The 17,750-nt window shown below is 33.6% G+C and overlaps 1 protein-coding gene and 1 non-coding gene across 11 annotated transcripts in view; both read right to left on the bottom strand.

Moving 5' to 3' along the window:
• LOC117611927 (dual specificity calcium/calmodulin-dependent 3',5'-cyclic nucleotide phosphodiesterase 1) overlaps positions 1 to 17,750 on the bottom strand; it is a 128,062-nt gene that overhangs the window by 3,272 nt on the left and 107,040 nt on the right. For 7 of the 10 annotated variants that reach the window (XM_034340436.2, XM_034340435.2, XM_076690702.1 and 4 more), the window contains 10 exons: positions 12,237 to 12,392; positions 11,677 to 11,887; positions 11,000 to 11,113; positions 9,342 to 9,494; positions 5,957 to 6,010; positions 3,007 to 3,256; positions 2,086 to 2,343; positions 1,370 to 1,539; positions 636 to 881; positions 68 to 300 (listed from right to left, as the gene is read on the bottom strand). In XM_034340436.2, coding sequence (XP_034196327.1) covers positions 68 to 300; positions 636 to 881; positions 1,370 to 1,539; positions 2,086 to 2,343; positions 3,007 to 3,256; positions 5,957 to 6,010; positions 9,342 to 9,494; positions 11,000 to 11,113; positions 11,677 to 11,887; positions 12,237 to 12,392 — 1,845 coding nt within the window. The remainder of the gene's footprint in view (positions 1 to 67; positions 301 to 635; positions 882 to 1,369; positions 1,540 to 2,085; positions 2,344 to 3,006; positions 3,257 to 5,956; positions 6,011 to 9,341; positions 9,495 to 10,999; positions 11,114 to 11,676; positions 11,888 to 12,236; positions 12,393 to 17,750) is intronic. The other 3 variants (XM_034340429.2, XM_034340434.2, XM_034340437.2) reach the window with 3 other exon arrangements.
• TRNAT-CGU (transfer RNA threonine (anticodon CGU)) lies at positions 10,319 to 10,390 on the bottom strand. The gene has a single exon. It is a non-coding gene; the product is annotated as a tRNA-Thr (tRNA).

Genomic DNA, 17,750 nt, shown 5'->3' with positions numbered 1-17,750 from the left:
CTTTGTGAAATACCATTTATTCTACTGCGATAGTATAACTTAACGTTAGACTTAGAGGTTTACTTACCGTTGTTGGACTCATCCACGCTCTCTTTAACGTTTTGTGACAATGGAACGAGGACCGTTTCCAGCATATCGCTGCACACCTGCATGCTGGGTTCGACGATAAATTCTATGAATCCTATTTGCGATTCAGCCACAAGAGTATTGTTGCGATCGCATAACGGAGAGAACGGTAATCCCAGAGTCTTCTCCTTGTCACCCTGTCGGAAGAACTCTTCCAGTAGCTGCATGGTCCATCTGTATATCAGATAAAGGTTTTATGTACTTCGTTGATCTGTTTATATCTCTAAAACGAAGACCATAATTACAACAGACGTGATTGCTGAGAAAATTATTAGTCAAAAGGTTAACCCTTTCGCTACTAAGAATGACTATAAGTCAAGGCGGAATAATGTTGATGCTAATTTTTTCTGGATTATTCTGGAAAAATCGCACCTCGTATTTTTATCCTACCTTATATTCGTACCTTCTTTTTTATATCAAATAACTAATTTAGTTTACGTTAGCAGCTATAGTGAAGGGGTTGAATTAAATATGAATGTATCCGGTTTAGTAATATTTTCGGGAAATACCTGTGGTGGAGATCCCATCTCTTGGCCGGATGAGAAATATCACAGCAGTGAAGAACCAGACTGACAGCTTTGCTCTTGTCGACGCTTGGCTCCGCCAAGCTTAGGATGTTCTTCATGTTCTTTAGTTGTTGAAAATGGAAGCTCATGTCCGTCGCGAGGACCATATCGATCACCAACGAACGAAATTCACGGAATTCCTCTTTCGATAAGTTTTGCAGTATGTTACATTCGTCCTCCTTTAATATCCTGAAAAAATCTCGAACTTTGTAAATTCGCCAGTCATGGTTAATATACTTATAAGGGGTATTCATTTGTTTATTAATTAAGTACATCAGCTTGCTATTTCAAATTATCAATTCAATTTCTCTGAAGCTTTTAATTTTCTTACCTTTTCATTTTTCCAATCATTCGATTTTTGTTTGAAATAATACAAAAATACGAATACGCCACGAAACGTACAATTCAGATAAACCGTACAATTCAGTAAAAATAAAATACCGTTTACATCCAATACAACCAAGGATTAAAAAAAAAAAAAAACCTAAAAAAAAAACGAGTATTTTGAGCTCCACGTTTTCTATTGATTTTTATTGCTCTCTCGTCAAACAAGAAGCTTTGCAAACTAAAAAAAAAAGTTGTTTTTAATTGAAGGTAGGTAGGAATTCTTTATTTCGAGCTCGTTTCGATCAATTCGTGGGAGTTCGATAGGTAGTGACCTTTTGAACCGTACATACCGGAAGCTCGCGGAGATGTGGTGATTTTCCAGAACAGCTCGGTCATTGTAGAGGAGTGCTGTTTCGCTACCGGACATTACATGGAAATTGTTTGTGGTCCCAGTGTGCTCGTAATCGTGAATAATCGCCGCCACCAGGGTGGCGAAAATCTCCAGATCGGTCAACCAATTCTGTAACGAGCAAACATTGCGTCGCTTAACCCTTGAACAGTGGAGTTTGGGTCAATCGTGATCAAAACTTACAACATGTACCTAATCGAGGATATTAACCTAAAGTTAAATCTATTGATTTTTAAACGAAAAGGTTTCGTATATTGGAAGAATAATTTTTAAAAGAATGATGTAAAATTTAGAAAATGAAAATATGAAAAACAAAATTTAATTAAAATTGGAACTCTCTTCATGGTCCGCCGTTCGAGGGTTGAAAGCATGTGCTTATAATCTATAGCGAATGAGCAATTTCCTCAAGAGATAAATCCTAACATAAGCATTATGAAAATCGAAATTTACATCAAATTTCTACTTCTAAAAAAAGATTGTTTTGAATTTTCATTTTCTTATCATTATTACTTACAAGAGTGGAAAATTGGAAAAGACAATGCAACGAAGGATTAATCTTTTCTATGAAAGAGGTATTAATATCTATTGTGATCATTTAAACAATTAAATTGTATTACCAGTATTCTTTAAAATTGTCACATTTCATCTGAAACTTACCATTAATCCTGTTTGACACAAAATATAGTGCATAGTTTGGGCAACGTCTGCAGCATGCAGATTGTTGTGATACGGATTTCGATGTCTGCAGTAACCCTCCTCGACTCTTCCCAGAAAGCATTCCAAAACCGCAGGGGGAACTTTGAATTTGTGGATCATGCCGTATCGATTTAGCAGATCGTAACCGAGGTATTTAACCGGTGCTCCCATTGCGGCTTCGCTTAATGAAAACACGTCGAACGACCAGTCATCCAGGGTCTTGAATGAGAACGTAAGTTTAAGATCAATGACACGAGCTTATAACGACGGTAATTTACCGTTTGAAATATTATTTACTTTATGAAAATTCGACATTTTTCTTGAAAATAGTACATCAACGGCAAATCTAGTAGTATGAGTCTACCAATAATCAGCCTTTGGTTATAATTTTTCATGACAAATTAATAACTTTTCAATGACCTACGATTGATATCTCTCTATTTTATGTAGCCATCGTTATTCAAGAATTCAAATGAAATTCATTGAAAGAATAAAATTACGGCTCTGAGGTACCCTTTCGGGAAGGGTGGTAATGCACAAAAATGCTCTGATAAATTTAACATGAAGAAAGAGGACTTTCCCACCCTTATTTGTAGATAATAGTGTATACTTGAAATATTTGACTATGAATTACCCCCTCAAGGGATTACCACACCCTCTATATTTCCTTCTATTCACTTATGAAAAATCAGTGTTGCAACTTTGTGTTTTCCCCACGTTGGGAATAACCGAGCTATAATCGTGTATCCCTTCACAAAATATTAAATAAATATACTTTTATCGAACAGAAGTGTTATCAAGAATGTCTATCATAATTTTCTTTATTTTCCGATCGATCATGCAAACTTGAAGCGCGTCGGAGAAGTGCCATCACCGTGGTACCTTAAGCACTTTAACCACTTCTTGGGGGAACTGCATCAACGCGGTATTGGTGACCCGTCTGTAAATCCGATCTACGAAGATCCCTGCCCTGATGGCGTGCGCGACCGAGCGGAACTTGGGTTTCTCGTCCGCCTTTCGTCTGGTGGTTGCCAGCTGCCTCGTGAACGTCGAAGCGAGCCATTCGCGTACTTCCGGCGGCACCGCGTCCGGTTGAACCTCCGACAATTCGTCGTCCTCGTCCGCCAGCCGCCTAAGGAAAATTCACCGGTTACTTATACGCGGATCCGACCATCGGCGAACGCGGACGTCGGATCACGATGGACAACCCCTACCTTCGTTACGCTTTACGACAGAATAGACAAATGAAGAATAGAAAAAATATAGAACAGAAAGAGAAAGAGTGGGCTTAGGCTCGACGATCGTCCCGCAAACGAATCTGACGGAACTTAAAAAAAGAAACGGATGGTAGATGGTTTAGATAACTTCACCGATTTTCATTTTCCTCCACTCACCGAGAGAGCTCGGATTATGGAGAACCTTTTATTGTGGAATGAGTGTGAATTTCGAAGTGATTTTCTTTCTTCACTTTTCTTTTCCTTGATTTTTAGTTGTTTTATGCGTTGAGAATTATTTTTAAAAGATAGTTTTATAATGTTTTGTGATAACTTTGAAGACGATGGATTTTCACGGTATTTTATGTTTGTCCATTTAATTTCTTTTGTTATTGCGAGAGTTAAATATCTTGACTCCCAGGTGATGCTTTTGAGTATTTTCTGTGTTGATTAGTGAGGATGAAAGCACTTGCCGACAAGTGTGAATTAAGGATCCTATTATGTTTGAAACAACGGTAAATATGCTGATAGGTGGAAGCATAGGATCCTTAAGTGCGAAAGCGACTCTAACTGTGTTTTGAACAAAGCGAACAAATTGTTGTTGCAACAATTTCTGTGGAAGCAAACAAATTGTGTTCAAATATGTTAATTAAAAAATCATTATTAAAAATTGATATTGTTATCAATTGTATTAAGAATTTAATCTCGAAATATCTTTTGACATTTTTTAAAACAATCTTTATCTCTAATTTTTATATCTCTAATTGTACCAAGAAAAGTAGAGTAAACTCAAACAATATTAAAATTGTTATAATGTATATTGCACAAATCATCCGCACACTAGTTGAGAACCGCTGTTGAATATAATCAGTGAGATTAGCTAACAATGTAACGTTAAATGAAAAATGATCTTGTACAGTGATTGATCATTTGTAACATGTACTAATTATAAGAAATTCTTTGAAATTTCGATACAAGGACTTTTTACACCATTATAAATTATTAGAGTAATATAAGATTATGAATATAATTAAATAAAAAATCCTTGAAAGCACCTAACACAATTTAACAGAAAAGTCGCTCCAATCAAATATTTTCCATTTAAACATAGAATGTGTTGTAATCAGCACTTGAGAGAACGTAGCAAAGTAGATAAGAGTACGTACTTCCGCCCCTTATGTTTTCTTATAACGAAAGAATCGATTATCGCAAAAAGTCTCAATTTATCTGGTATAAGGAAAGTACTTTCGGTCTCGAAACTTGGTCGAATCACGAAGAAAGCTTCGAAGCATCGAATGATAAAACGCAGTCACGACAAACGACACGCAGCTGACCCGAAAGAGAAAAGTAATCTCTCTCTGAATACAACGTTTCATTTTTTAGAGTGCTGATTTTAAAGCCGATTTTTTTTTACATCTGAACTATATAAAGAAATATTTATGTCGAACAAGTACAGGTACTGTTATCGCGACAATAAAACAACGATCGATTCTCTCTCTACGTTTATTACAAGAATCAACGTTGCTTAAGTATGTTTCCAACGTTATATCTTGTAATATCATTGACGTAATCAAGTGTATTGTCATCGGTGTTGATAACATTTATCATACGAGATAATCTTACAAAAAGTGGTAACAGTCTGAGCAATCCATTTTTACATTGAACGTGAGATCGGAAATGTACTCGATCATGTTTGATACATAAAAAACGTGGTGAATATTGGTGATAGAAGTGTATTTACAAGAACAATTCAAATTACGGTGAAGGGTTGTCATTTGAAACGGATACATTTAATGATGAACAGCTTATCATGCATAACATGGGTGATTATTGTTTGAATTAACACTTAAAGGACAACGTGAGATCGATGGTTATATTTTACAATGTTCTATCATTTATGGAGAATAAATTCATTTCTATAATTACTATACTTTATTACACATTGAATGGTTGAATACATACGGTAAAAATACAATCTGGGAACTAATGTTTGTTAAATGTATCAAAATGAACCATTGGCGTAATTACGTACAGGCCAATTCAGAATTCCAAAATTACAAATTTTCAAAGTTTTAGATTTCCGTAATCAAAAATCTTTAAAATATCAAAATTGCAAGATTATAGATCTTCAAAATTTTAGAATTAAAAAATTTTAAAATATCAGTTAGAAAAATTTAGGTTGCCAAAATTTCAGAATTCCAGCTTTTCTATATCTATATCTAAAAATTCTAAAACCCTAAAAGTTTTTAAATATTGAAATTTCTAAATTTGGCCCACTCCAGAAGAAGGCCCAAGTTACGCTAATGGGGCAAATAATAAAGTTATAAGAATAACGGACGAGTTAGAATTTCTGAAAGGCTACGGTCCTCAAAAATAGCAATTATCTCGAATGAATTGGAACGTAGCACTTGAAAAATAACAATTCCCCGTTGCCCTTTGTACGAGTTCCGCGCAATAAACTCAAAAACCACGAGAGCTTTGGAGGAAACGAGAAAAGTAACAACTAAAAAAAGAAAAGGATAAAAATAATAAAAATAAATGGAAAGCATGTCGGAGCGATATACATCGTGAACGTGAACTAGAGAATGCGATTTGTTATTCAAACGTTTAGAACGAACCTACGTCGTACACCCTGACGGCAAGTAGCGGCTGACTCCACACGCTCGGCATCTCTATAATTTCAAACATCAAGAAAGGTTGCGTGTCACATTAACGACAGATTACAGTTCATAGAGCCGTATCTAAAGCAAGAAATGTCCGCCTGCGTGCGTATAAAACGAGCGACTCAAAGAAAGAATAGAAAAGAAGAAAGAAAGTGAAACAGAAAGAAATCAAAGAGAAAACATGTTTCGCTCATTGTTTGAATTAATTATTGTTGACTAAAAATCGATTGTAATGTTGGTGATAATTCGTTGATGGACAGGAAACTTTCGAGCATTCCATTAAACACCTCCATTCCGTTAATTAGTGACAGTTGTCACACATCATCCTATATGCATGCAATTCCTCGTAAAGGGGTGTACACTCGCGATCAGATTAGGCTTCCTTAAGAAAAATGGCGATATAGGAGAAGCAGAAATGCTCAAAATCATAATTTCAACGACATTAATGTTAAAAATGATTCAGAAGCAAAATAATATGATTTTTTATTATTAAATAATTATTAAAATTTAATATATCAGTGAAAAGTACGAATAACAAAAGAAATATTATTATAAATTTCCCTGGGGATGCCTACGGAGAGGGAAAGCCTACAGGGGAGAACAGGATCTACCACTTTCGCTTGGAAGCCTGATTTGATCGGCAGTGTACATTGGTGCATTTGCATCAAAAGTGCAACTTAAAGTCCTTTTGTAAGATTACATCTGTAACCAATTGAACAATTAGACTGTAATTTATTTTTGTTCAATAATCGCTAAGTATTATTAATCGCTAATAATAAATAATAAATTTTAATTTTTACAATATTGTGTTTAAAATATTTTGTCGAGTTACATATTGATACTACTGACTTTGGTGAAATAAATGGAAATAATAAGAGATAAGTACTTAAGGGATTTTTATAAAATAATTTTAGTCGCATGTTTGATGCAGATGTGTAATAGTGGGGCGTAGGGAACATGAAACAGAGAAATAGGAAGACGATGTTTAACAGAGCGATGCATACAGTTGGTAAACAGGCAGTCACCCAAAAATTGAGCAGGTTACACCTAGAAAGATCTAAAAACAGGCTAGAATAGGGGAGAGACAGGCCAGGCAGGTAGAAGATAGTCGTCATGCTGTGTTTTAATTGGAACTGTTAATTTATGAGATACCTGGTTACCTGGCTATTTGTGAGATACCAAAAAATTTCTCTCATTCTAATAAAAGAACATTATACTATAACAGTAATTATTAAAACACCAACGATTTGAAAAATGTTTCATTCATTACTGATGTTTTTGTCCAAAATTATGAAAAGATAACACCTTCCTAATCGAGGTGCTTGACTATCTAACCAATTAAACAATTTAGGTCTATCTACGTATCTTACAGATATCTGAGTACCCAAGTATTTCAGACATTCAGTTTAAAATAATAGCCCCAGTTTAAACGTGTCTATTAGGTACAATCAATCGTGATCATTTTGTACCAATTTGTCATCTAATTCCTGTTTGTTTTATGCGTAATTCTAATGGCATTGTGTTTTTTACAATAAGACGTCAAATGCGTTAAATCCTTTCACAATACAAATTTTAATCGAGTGACTGGGATTCGTTAAATTCAATAGTGAAAAATGTGGTATTGTGTAGTGAAATTTAGCTCTGTTTTTTATTTGTATTAAGTATTTATTATAATTGTACGAGAACCCGAAAATATCGGGTCGGGTCGAAATTGTTCGGGTCATGTCGCGTTGGTTCTGGCTCTTGAAAGTATAGATACGTGAGAACTCAAAAATTTCGGGAAATTTGGAGAACTATAATTCAAGACGAATTTTGTTGAATATAACCGAGGATTGAAAGTATTCGCAAAAAACTGTACCTCATTAATTCTGAGCTGACCAAAACAATTCCAGGCCCGATCGGGATATCCAGTGCCAAAAATTTTCGGGTTCTCACACATTTATACTTTTGAGAAGCCAATTCAAATGCAGATCGAGTACCCGAGACTTTCGGCTTCTTACCTAACGCGAGTACTTATTAATCTAATAAAATTAATATTCTTGGTCTTACTACTTACTATGACAGGTTACACTGTAATTTCTAGCTTTTAACTTTTTTTCGTAAATTTTCTACGTTATTCATGTATTGTTCACTACATGTTTAAATCGTGCATCGTAGATAATGTGCAAATTAGTAAGGAAGAGTACCATTTTTCTAGAGAATTTGCTAACAAATTCTACTTGCTGCACAAGATCTACACTATCAGTTTGATACGAAGCCAAAACTACATATGTATGTATTGATTAGAAGAAAACATAGTGTAACTCTGCGGCATATATTAGAACAGTAAGATAACGTTGTTAAAAATATCCTAGGAATTGGGGTGCGAACATCCTATCCAATAACATTGAATGTTAACACGTCGAGAACGTGCGATCAGATTTTGATCGAACGAATTATTTTGCTATACAAATTTGCATTTCAAATTTCAATTTTAATTTATATCTTGAGCTCTACACTTGTATTAATTAAAATCCTCTATTATTAGCTGAAGGATGCTAATGCAAATGCTCGATATTTTAATTTGCATATTAAGAATGTGCATTTTGATGAACATTCGTATGCATTTAATTTGCAAAAATAATGATGGTCTATATAGAGTATTCATTGTAAAATAATTCAGTCAACAATACATCAATCGATACCCATCATATATCAGTTTAAAATGATTAATAATTATTTTAATCATTTATCATAAATACGTTTAAAAATTACATTTCCTACAAAAGTTTATTTATTATTAAATTTGTCTCCATCTATCATTTACAAAATTGTAATAAAAAATTGTGTAGCGTTACTTCAAAAAAGGTGTAGGCGATATAATTAAGAAAAATTGTTCCAGCAATCTTCCTATTCATCTATATACCTATCTCTATTTAATACTAATCAATTCGTTCTCAACGCGTTAAACATTTTCTACATTTCTTCATCTTAAAGATTTCTTAATATAAAAAAAAAGAATAAAGAAGGAAGATATCTTCCAACCAAAAGTGTTTCAGAAAAGAAGCTCGCATCCATTTCCGCGACAGCGTTTCGCTCTCCCCCATGGACGTGTTCATTATTCACTATGAAAAATCCCCTTCGAATCGCCTTCGAAAAGCCCGGAGTTTGGTCTGGTTGACGGGTAAGGTTCGATTTCCTGCTAATGATCGAGCAAACGAAGCATGATTGGAACCCTAACGGATGATGAGATCGAGAAAAAGATGCCGATGGGGAAAACGTGGCGTGGCGGGAGTCGGTTCGGGTTCGAGCCAGGGAACGAACAAGTGGTGTGAGGTCGGAAATGTGAATATTTCGCAACCTTGCCCATACGGGGGTGCGAAGCTTCCGTTTCTGGGTTACCACCGCGTGGCCCTGTTGTCCGTCCGAGTCCAAGCCGCTCCCAATGGATGCAGATGACAGGCCCGCACCCCTACGCGATGACCGAGAGCACTCAACCCCTCCTGAATTCACCCTGCGGTACTGCTTGTTAGTGCACGTGTCAGGTAGGGAACAGAACAGTAGAATATTACAGTTTTCTTTATCACAAATTATTAGCATTATTCACGTCAGCATAACAGGGATGACCGGTCGTTCGAGCTGCAATCTGCCGGGAGTCCTGTTTTTGTCAATTAACAAATTAATATTTAACGATGTCGTTTATCTGAAAATCGCACCAGTAGATATTCTTCCCTTCTGAACGCACCATGCTGAAAGGTATTAATCTCAAGAATATAGTTCATTCAAATTTTTCGATAAATAAACGATGTTGAAGTAGACACAGGCTGAAGATGATTGCGACTGCGGTTAGAAAGGATTTAGATGTATTTTGTTATATAACAGCAGGTGTAAATATAATAATATATCCGACGTGACGACGATGATGTTAAAAAACATACGGATATTCCTTATTGGGTGCGGCTTTGCAAATTTCAGCTCGGTTAAAAATAAATCTGAGTTTGGATAGACCTTTCTGCTTTCATCAACGTTGCCACGTGCATTTCATCGATTTTGATATGTGAAAGAAATAAAGAAGAGAATTTAAAAAAATGTCGAAGAATAACATTGAAAATTAAAATTTTTTAACATAACGTAACGACTGATGATATAATAACCATTCATTTTTGTAGTAAAATTCAGAGTTTAATAAAGGATAATAAGTATAAATATATAAAGATGGTGAAAGTTGTATGCAATTTAATCATTAAAATAATTGTTAAAATTCGTAGATTTTAGAAAAAGTAATATTATTTAAATGATTTGAAGATACATAAAAGTAAAAAACTGAAAAAAATTAATTGCCTCCTGTGAGGATTGAACTCACGACCCCTGGTTTACGAGACCAGTGCTCTACCACTGAGCTAAAGAGGCGCTCTTGATGTCCTTATTCCTCGAACCGAGGCTGTTGATAAAATTTCAAATTCCTATCAATATTTCAATTAAATATAACTTTTAATACCTTACACAGTATACATAGTATACACAGCATATACAGCTTTAAAAGATGCAAAAAAAATATTAAAAAGAATGTAATCCATAGTACTAAAGAATAATCCAAATTTTTTGTAGAGAATTACAAAAATACAATGCAAAAATATTTGAAAAAAATACGATTCATAGGTTACCAGGAGTCGTGAGTGGTATACGTATGTAAAATAGTTGTAAAAATCTGTTTAATTAATTATTTAATTAATAGTGATGTAGCAGGTAATATCAATAATAAAAATTGTTTTAACCAGCAATAAATGAGTTACCTAGAAATTGAAATGCCACGACATGATTATACTTAACAATAGATACAATATATATTAGATATGATATAGTATTACAATAATATACTACGAAAAATGTGTAATACTTGAAAAAATCTTCTCATAGTCGCTGTTAGCAAGGAAGCTATAATAGACACAACTGGTCCAACGTTATTTAAGGTGATGTTTACACAAAGGATTATTAATTATCATTTTGAGCGGAACTTACTTGGTTTCATCGAGGAAGACTGCTTCAAGAACGCGTGCAGCGTAATTCAAATTTCGTTGCAGCAATTCTGCAGATATTTCGCCATGCTGAAGCTGCCTCAACAAGCATCTTAATCTGCAACAAGAATTAACATTTTATTTTGTTTGAACGTGAACAATTTGCAAATTTTACCATTTTAATGAGACTAATGAATTGTTTGTTACTGTTAGGAAATATATTTTATAGTGTCTTTAATTATTCACCCAAAATGAAACACTAGATAATGCAATATGCAGTCACAATTATCATGTATTATAATATACATCTATTTTAATTTATAGTTATTGGCGTATTTAGATAGGGTAAACTCGGCCTCCCATAAAAATGTTGACGGTGCTTCACCATACTAAAATTTTAACGCTTCAATATTTCAAAATTTTAGAATCCAGAAATTCGAGATTTTCAAAATTTTTAAGGAACCTGGTCCACTCTACGATAAAATCCCAGTTACGCCAATGTTTTTAATAAATATTTCTATCTGCCATTTATCGATCGATCAGATTTATATAACATTATCCTTTAAAGTTTAACAAGATATCTAAACTTTCTCAAGGACTTGATAACAATGATCGTCCTTAGGTTTCACGAGGAAAGAAAACTGATTGAAGATTAAAATGCAAAGTTTCGAAGTAAAGTACCTGAGGGCAGCCTTGTCACAAGCATCGGGGGTGTCAACGGCAGGAAGCGAGTCCGTCGTAAGATCGACATTATCTAGAATCTCGTCAAGATCCACAGATTGGCTTGACGAAAGAGTGTCAGGACTGTGCGGTGGTGGAGAACTTTCGAAACTTTCGCCGATACTTTTATTCTTGCCGGAACTTCGACGTACTATCGTTAACGTGCCTTGTTCTGGAACATCGACAAAGAGTTTCATTAAATACTGCTTCGTTTAATGAGAAAACTATTCAGTTTTATTTATGAGTCAGTATCGCAAAATAATCAGTTAAATATTTAAAAAATTTTCATTGTACACTTAAAAATTATAGTACAAATATTTATTTAACAAATATATGCTACCTTATTCATTTATAAAAATTAAAATGTTTTACAGCATTTGTTGTACGATTGATAATTTTGCTTTAGATAGCTTCATTTCGCAACTTATTGCAACAGTAATGTTCAATCGGACGATTCGATCGATCACCACAAGGTAAACTGTATAATGATACCGGTATCACGTAACAACTGTATTACTTACTGGATAGCTGACCATTTCGACCCGGCGAGGAAGGATTGTACAATCGGGAGGATGCTGTACCAGTGCAGCTAGTAGCTTCATTAGCGTTTGGAGATGCATCGGGCGAGGACACTGCGATATCATCTCTCGTCACTCTGCGGTCGGGCGGAGATGCAACTGTAATTTAACACAGTCAATTACTATCTGTACCAAATTGGTAATTGAAGGTATGCCATCCACTTATGAAACTATACACAAATTTCACCCATTATGGATTGAACACAGTTCAATGTTATAAATTTAATATAATCGAATAACTTAGAGAAGATTCTAAAGAGTATCATATTAAATCACTACAAATGTTTCTAAAAGTTATTTCTCTTAAACTCTTATTATTGATTGTGTCAATATTAAAAGTAATTTTAATAACTGTAGATGGAGAAGGACGAGAATCCTGGACATTGCCATTTTCCCTTGGGAAGCCTAATTTGATCGCGAGTGCATATTTACAAAATTAAAAAATTGATATTATTTAATGAAATATTTAATAAAATATTGATTAACAATGTTTGTTTTTCCTATATAAGTAATGTTTCAATGTATGATGATAGCAATAAATACAATGACTGTAATAATAAATACAATAAATAAATAACCATAAGTTTAACGGAAGGTTCTTTCAGAATAGTTAGGATTATTTTGAAAATTGATGAGAATATTTTCAAGGCAAATGAATGATGACTAATTAGGAGTAAGTACAATTCCGAGGGGCAACGCGTCATGATAATAACTCTAATTGATTGATCAAACGACAGACGCGAAAACAACAGGTCGGTGTGGTGGAAGGATGGCGAAAGAGATATCGATTCATGCCATATGTCTGCGGATTACAAATTAGGCCCGCAATCCAATCAATTGTGCTCGGATTACAGAGCTATCATATTGAATTAATGTCACTAGCTGACAGACAAATTTTTCACCGATGATAAATGGAAGAAAAAGACGTTATCTTTGGAATATACACAATCTTCGATCGTTTTATGACATAATAATTAGAAATTAAATGAGCACTTTTAATTAACAATGATGTGTTTCAATTGAAAATAACTTATCAATAACCACGTAAAGTGAAATTCTTTAAATGTTCAAAAATTAGTATCACACAGTGGGATCATTTTACGCTGTAATTTGCTACTTTACGCCATCAAAGAAATGAGTCCTTAGGGCCCTTTATAGTCAACTTGTGGTGAATTAGACATTCTTTCGCTTCTTTATGTGGTCACATTTACAGCGTTAAATACCCAATCAGTCTAAGTGTTACTATTTTGGAGCAAATAATTCTAATTATGTTAAGTGCTTCCACTTCGTTTAAAATTATCGAAAATTATCTTTTAAAATTCATTTCAATTTAAATTAATTTATCAGATAGTACTTGATGTTTTAAAAATGATTTCTAAAAAAAAAATAAATAAATGAAAAATATAAAATAATTCAAAAATAATATTGAAAGTTTACATTGAAAGGGGTTTTGCTTAAAAAATGATAAATGATATACAATAATTTTTTAAAACCTTTAATTCGTTTAGGTTTAAAGAATTGCTAAAACTACCATGTTGATCGTTTTAATGCGAAAAAGCAGTATAATCGGTACGCTTAATTTAGAACAGCTGTTGGTTCAGCAGCTACATAAACACGACGTTTAATACGATCTTCATCGATTTAATTTTTACGTAGTGAACTGAATACGGCACGCCCATTCCAATTTGTATTTCATGGAAGTCTATAAATCGACATGAATCGAAACATTTCCCAATGGGAATACACGAGTATATTTTCATGCAAACTTTACCAACTCCGGATTGACGTCTTTTGAAACCTTACTTATTCATTAAAAGAGTCTCCTCGAATCTGTATCTTTAATCAACTGAGACAAGTACAGTTGAATTTGAGATTCACGAAAAGTAATTGTTAAGAAAGTTCGCATTTTATGTATTCTACGATGTCTCTGTAATGCCAAAAGGATCTCGAACAACGGAAATCGCGTACGTTTCTATAAGATCGTTAAAAATAAATTTGCATTCAAATGGAGTAGGAAAGCATTCTTCTTAAACAAGGCCGGATTTAAAAATGTAACTAAATCGTGATTAAATGGAAATCGATGTTCACCAAAAGGATCCTATGTCCTACGAGGAGCAAGAAAAAACGTTCCTTGAATTTTCTCAAACGAAGTTCATTCAGATTCTCCAATGTTCACTTTGAATATTGTTATTTACATTGACATAATTAAATAAGGCCAGGGTGGGCCTGATCCCCTGCTCCCATCAATGTGAACTGGCCCTATTTCAGAATTTTAGCTTTCCAAAATTTAAAAATTTCAGAATTCCAAAATTTCAGATTACCGAAACTCCAATCGCAAAATTTCTTTTAATCATTTAGTGTCCAAGCACGTAATATTACGTTTTATAAATCATAGTACAGAAAAATCGATGTTTGCAATAGTGACTTTTTAGAGTACATTTTCAAAAATAAATTTTCACGTAATTTCATTGTTTTCAATAGAACTTCTTATAAATTACAAAAACATGATTTATTTTGTCAATTTTTTGCTTTTTAATTGAGATCTTAAGTATAATTAATAGACACTATACATAAATGTAATCAATTCTTTGAACCTCATAGATATTTAATGAATCTCATTAACTAGAAAACAACAAAATTATGCTCGCAACGTATATTCAAATTACGTGGTCCGTGGTTATGAATGGAAATACGAAATGGTTCAATTAAGTCGCATCAACGAATCCCCAGCAAATTTCCACCCTATGCAGCGCTTGTAATGAAAATACAATTACACAGAGTTACTGATTATGCGACTGTTAATCGAATCGATGCGCGTCTTCAATTTCGATGCACTGCAATTATCCGCCGTGGTCAAGCATTTATGCTGAAGGGAACAATCAGGTCAGTCTATCCGTTTTTAATTCAAACTGACTGATTGTTAGAGAATCGTCTTATCGATTATTGTATAATACACGCTAATACACTGTTTGACTACCAGAGAAAGAGAATCAACTGCCATGATGGTTACTTGTGTAATTAACTAATTAATTAATTAAAGGTAAAAGAGGATAAATAGTATTACTGCTCTGTCATTTATGTAGAGTAGCGATTTGAAAACTTAAATTTGAATGTTAATTATTTGTATTCTTAAAACATATTGAAATTTTAATTATTAAAAATATGAATACTTAATTTTCAATGTTAAGCTTTTTAATTTCTTTTTAAAAATATGTAGTAACGCTACTAATAATAGAACTATATGAAATAAATACTTTCCTATTATTTCGACTAATTTTCTAATTATTCGATTATATGCACTTCAATTATAATGCCGGTCATCAATGACCCCTAAAGCATTCGATGTGTTAGTAGTAAACTAATGCCTTTAAGAGCACCTGACGTAGTACGCGGCATCTCCTCCAATTTGATTGCAACTTGGAGTAAGTAGAATAGACCGCAAGTAGAGTAGACTCTATTATAGAATCAGACATGCACACCACGTTCTTCCAGCAGGCAGCTCTTTTTGTCTGATTTGTCACGATCCGCTGTCTATTCTACTTGGAACACTAGCCACACGGCGGGGATATAATCATCTTTTACTACTAGCAACAGCGAATCTACTGAATAGAAAATTATATTTTTAATCCATCGCTCATGTTAATACAGTTAATCAATGATTTAAATTAATGTTTCATTGTTAATCTTAGACTGTTACTACATTAAACAATTTTTTCTAAATTGTTCATTATTTTTAAAAAATATTTTCTTAATTTATAAATATGTACAGTATCGAGCAAATTAAGCTTCCCTAAGGAAAATGGCACTACAGAAAAAGCAGGAATTTTTTAAATCTTAATTTTTACGAGATTTAAACAGAAAACCTGACTATCCTCTACAAAATAAGCACTTGAATTATATCAATTTTAGCAAACATATAATCAAACAATTTCTAAATTCTAAATTAATTACAAAATTTAAAGAATCTTGATATTGATGTAAATAACAACAATAATGTTTATCAATTATAATAATCCGTGAATAGAAAAGATCATTTGAATCCACCTTTCTATAAATATATTGTCCTTGCATTACAGCAAAATTTTTCTTTATAAATACGTTTGTGTACCTTCAAAGCTGTTACAGGGTGTTCTCATTAAACAGCTGTCACTCGTTGGTGAATGTCAGTGCCGATGGTAAAGAACGCTGTGAAAGACATGCCTTTGCAGGACATGGGTAGACGAACGTTATATGAAAATGCATTCATTATTAAATTTCTTCGCAGCCGGAAAAGTTGAGTTCCCGAAGATGTGGACTGGAAGGAATCTCGTTAAAAACTGCGATTTAAAAGTGCCATGATCCGCGGTAAATCGCAATCAACTCTCAAATATCGACTAATCGCGTAGAAGAATATTGGAACGCCGAACGCGGTACGCGTAATAACGTGCGAAATCATTTTCAACGTACAACGCTGATTGCATTCGTATTATTACTCTGGCGAACAATCTAAATGAAAATGAGGTCTTATAACCAACGATGTAATGACAATAGAATATTATTTAAATGGTGAATGTTGAAAATTTCCGCTGAGTACTGAAATATCTCCACGTTTCATTATTATACGGTTAATTAACTTTGGATAAAATTATAAAGGCTTTTAAAATAGTGATCGTGTTACCTAGGAATTTTCTTTTGAAAATTTTTATTTTTCGACATATTTTTGATGTTTTAAAATAAAAGAAAAAATGATTTATATTTACATTTTTATACGTATAAAGGATATAAATAGGACTTAAATTCAACGTGTTGTGCCAATCGTGCTTTGCTTCCTTTTTTATAGAGTTTAATAAACATCCATCGGATATTTGTGAATTTGCTCGCCGGTTCGATCAATAAACGTTATCTATTATTCGTTTAGCGAGCATCCTGTGAAAGAAAGTGGTTTGGCACGACGTGTCGTGCGAAATACAATTTTAATCGAACGTCACAGACGAGCTTAAAAGGGAGAACGTGCAAACTTATACTGTCATCTCTTCGTCTGTGGTTTAATGGTTCACCATTAACTGGATTTACGTTCTTTGAGGCAGTGAAATTTTTAACACACGCCTACTCTTACCCTCGACATATTGCATCTTTACCGTTTGCTACGTAAAGAATTCACGCGGAGCACTATAAATTTTCGATACCGTCTTAAACAATTTTATTAGCATCGAAACAAACTGACTGAAAATTAATCACTAGGATTATTATAAAATTCGATATCAACAGTGTGCCATTTTCTGAAGAAATTTTTTCAATTAATTTTTTTTCACCGTCATGTTACACCCATTTTTAAAAGCACATCTGAAGGATGTGATTATTTTAAAAATTAAACTATAATACAGTGACGTGTAATTAATTTCAATGATAAAATTATAACAGACTTCATAATCAGAGAAAGTGATTAATAGGAAGGCCGAAATTCACAAAGTTGGAAGA

Source organism: Osmia lignaria, chromosome 10 (genome assembly GCF_051020975.1).
Source record: "Osmia lignaria lignaria isolate PbOS001 chromosome 10, iyOsmLign1, whole genome shotgun sequence".
In the NCBI taxonomy this organism is placed as follows: domain Eukaryota; kingdom Metazoa; phylum Arthropoda; class Insecta; order Hymenoptera; family Megachilidae; genus Osmia; species Osmia lignaria.
This window is presented reverse-complemented; position numbering and strand designations above follow the sequence as displayed.